General features: G+C 64.6%; 1 protein-coding gene across 1 annotated transcript; it reads right to left on the reverse strand.

The window, feature by feature from the left end:
- Window positions 1–442: 442 nt before the first annotated feature.
- SMIM32 (small integral membrane protein 32) lies at window positions 443–2,488 on the reverse strand. The gene has a single exon (XM_043588466.1). It carries the CDS (start codon window positions 1,499–1,501, stop codon window positions 1,190–1,192), a length of 312 nt encoding a protein of 103 aa, XP_043444401.1. The 5' UTR covers window positions 1,502–2,488; the 3' UTR covers window positions 443–1,189.
- Window positions 2,489–3,238: the final 750 nt, after the last annotated feature.

The raw sequence follows: 3,238 nt of genomic DNA on the forward strand, positions 1-3,238 counted from the left end.
GAGCAGCTGATCCCATTGCTGGGCCCTCAGGCCCTTCCATCACCACATGGTGCTGGTCTACAACTGGCTCTTAGAAGGGTTCAGGTCCAAAAGGCTCTGAGAGCAAAAGAAAGGGCCAGGTGGAAGCAACTGCCCTGTGGAGAAGGTCTCCATGGAGCCTTTACAGGGAATTTTTTCTGCAGATAAGGCACCAATTCCTTTTTTTTTTTTTTTTTTTTTTTTTTTTTTTTTTTTTTTTGAGAGGGGCTCTGAGAAAACACTTCGCAGAACAACTACCTGATTGACGCTGAGTAAAAGCTAGAGAGGAGAAAGTATCATTAAAACTGATCTGGCTCATGGTGAAGTAGGAGGCAGATTGAGCTTGAGTGTTGCCCGCTAGCTCTGCCCTTAACCCCCTTTCCAAAGTGGCGCGACCAATGACCAGAGCGTACTCAGCACTGGGTCCAATTCGGTGAGGTTTTATTGTACAAATGTGGTCCCTAGAGATGCGGGACGCGGATCTCCGACCACAGGGTGCTGCAGGTGCGACCCTGTGTCTCTAGACTAGCTCCCCTCCCGTGCCCACAAAGAAAACTGAACCCTTGGACCTGAGCGAGACCTACTTAAAGTCAGCATCCCCTCACTTCCCCGAGGGGATGCAGCCCCCAAAGGCCATCATTTGCAAGTCCGGCTGGGTTCACTCTCGGATTCCCGAGGGACTGGGGTCCTCGGTGGCGAGGGGTGGAAGAGGCGGTAGCAGCCGCGGGAAGACAGCCACCCGGCCAGGGAGTCTGGATTAGGCAGCCCCCTGGCTAGTTACGCTCTCGCCGAGCCATGCCTGCCCCTCCGTTGTGCAAAGTAAGGGAGTCGGCAGGCGGTGGGGAAGGCTCCTGCGTCTGGGCTGGCGCGCCGTCTTCCAGGAAGGCACCCCGGCTAGACCCGCTGTCCGGGGAGGGGGAAGAGACTCCTCCAGGGGATCAGAACCTTGGAAGCCCGCGGCTGCTGGGATCGGGACCCTACGCAGCCCGCGAAGCCTCCGACTCCCTTTACGCCCGCCTTGCCGCTCGAGGTCGTAAAGGGTCTTTGGATCAGGGCGCGGCGTGCCCAGGGGCCAGCGACCCCCGGCGTCGGGCTCGCCCTGCCCCGCTCCTACCGGCGGCCGGGGGTGAGACCGGGACACTGCGCCGGCCGGCTCTGGCTCACCCCGCAGCTACACCGGCCGCGACTTCCAGGGCGCGCGGGCGTCGCGCAGCGAACGGTCGTGGGGCAGCGCGGCGAAGGCCGAGTGGCGCAGCTGGCAGCCTATGAAGAGGACGACGAGCGCCACAGACAGCAGCAGCAAGAAGAAGAGCAGCAGGTAGGTGGGCAGGTCGGGCTTTGTGGCCGCGCCGTCCCGCATGCCGCGCGCCGTGGCCAGCTCCAGCGGCAAAGCGCCCTCTGCCTTGACCGTGGCCGCCAGGGCCAGCGCGCCGCCTCCAGCCGCCTCCGGGCCGGCCGTGGCGTTGAACACGTCGCCGTACATGACCCGCGAGGCCGCCGACCCCGGCCGGGCCGCCTCACTTGGTGTCGCGCGGACCAGCGCCTCCGGGCGCCTCCATGGCGCGCCCCTCCCGCCCTGCTGCGCGCACCTGACCGGGAGCCGGTGCCTTCGGGTCAGCCGGGGCCGCGCCGCTCCCTCGCCTCCACGCTCAGCTGCCGTCCCTGCGGGTCGCAGCCGGGCGGCCCCAAGTGCGCGACCCTCGGGCTTTTCCTGTGTCCTGCCGTCGCCACCCGCGGTGCTCAATCACCCGGCTTGCGGTTTTGCAGCCGCGCTCTCGGCTCCGGCCCCCAGCTCTGCTGAGCTCCGGGCTCTGGGCTCCCCCAGGCTGCAGCGGCGGCGGGAGGCGCCCGGGGAGTGCGGCCACAGCTCGGGTGCCTGCTTGGCGCCGGGACGCCAGGTGCACCGAGGGCGGGTGGCGGGGAGTCCTCCGGCGCCGCCGCGGCTGCTGCGTCTCGGAGCAGACGGTCCTGCAGCCGCGAGTCCCTGTTCAGATGTCCAGTGTGCGGCGAGTCTGTCCCCACTCGCTTTGGCTGCTTCGCTCCTGTCTTCAGCAGGAGACTGCGCTCCGAGGCGGCTCTGAGCGCGCTCAGGTCCCGGGCGGGGGACGGGAGGGGGGGCGGGACTGACAGCGGCTGCCCCCGGGGAGCGGCTGCCAACCAATGAGGGCGAGAGGGGACACGCTGCGACTGCCCCGGCCCGGCCTCACATCACTTACGGCCAGAGGGACACACAGAGAGAGGAAGGGAGGAAAAACAGGGTCACGGAAAGACTGACGGGCAAAGAAACGGTTACAGACCTGTGAACAGAGACACGCGCAAAACAGACTTGTGGACAGCAGACCGACTCAGAGGCAGGGCGCGGCTGGACGTGGACACCTGCTTTCGTTCTCCTCGATATCCTCCCTCCCGGTGAGGCCGGGTGGGCGCGGAGCCCCACTGGCTGCTGGGTAGCGCAGGCAGGGCACACTGCCTCTGGGGGAGGCCCCGGGCGGTGGCAGAGGCACTCCGAGACTAGTTGGGACTGGTTGCATGGGCCCAGGCGCCTCTCTAGCTGTGCCCTGGGGGCACATGTGCCCCCCCCCTCCCAAACTGTGAGCCAGCTCTGCTCTGGCACAGGGGGGAACAGAGGAGGCTGTGATAGTGGCGATGGCCCACCTGCCCTTGCCATTCCAGGCAAAGCCTTGGTGGCCAGAACAGAAGTGAGCAGTCAGGGGGACTGAGGGGTTCTCCTGGTCCAAATTCCTCTCTTCCTTTGAGAAACTGTTCAAGCCCCCGCCCCGCCCCCCCCCCCCCCCAGACTAGAATGGGAGGTGTTGCCCTGGCTACGGTAGCCCCTGCACTTCTCTAGAAGCACTGGTCAGCCTGGACTGTCATCGTCCAACAGGACCAGAATTACCGGGAGGCGGGTGAGAGGCCTGGGGCATGAAGCTGTGAAGTTCTGCACCCTAGAGACCTCACCCCTCGCCATAGTCTCAGCTCTGTTGCCTGGTCACTCTCCCGAGGTTCCCACAGGCTCAGCCAAGTTCATAGCTATGTCTCTCATCCCATCAAGGGGTGCAGTGCATGGGGGAGTTTGGTGAGCACTGGCTGAGTGAACAGGGGGAAAGATGAGTGAGTTAGTCCCCCTCGCCCTCACCGCCCCTCACACCTGGCCGCAGCCACAATACGAGAAACCAGGGTGTGCAAGGCCAATCTTGGCCAGAGCTCATTCCCATAAATC

This window comes from Prionailurus bengalensis, chromosome A1, assembly GCF_016509475.1.
Source record: "Prionailurus bengalensis isolate Pbe53 chromosome A1, Fcat_Pben_1.1_paternal_pri, whole genome shotgun sequence".
Taxonomy (NCBI): Eukaryota; Metazoa; Chordata; class Mammalia; order Carnivora; family Felidae; genus Prionailurus; species Prionailurus bengalensis.

Coding starts and splice junctions, on each gene's coding strand:
- SMIM32 (XM_043588466.1), bottom strand. CDS start 1,501: ATGTACGGCGACGTGTTCAACGCCACGGCCGGCCCGGAGGCGGCTGGA.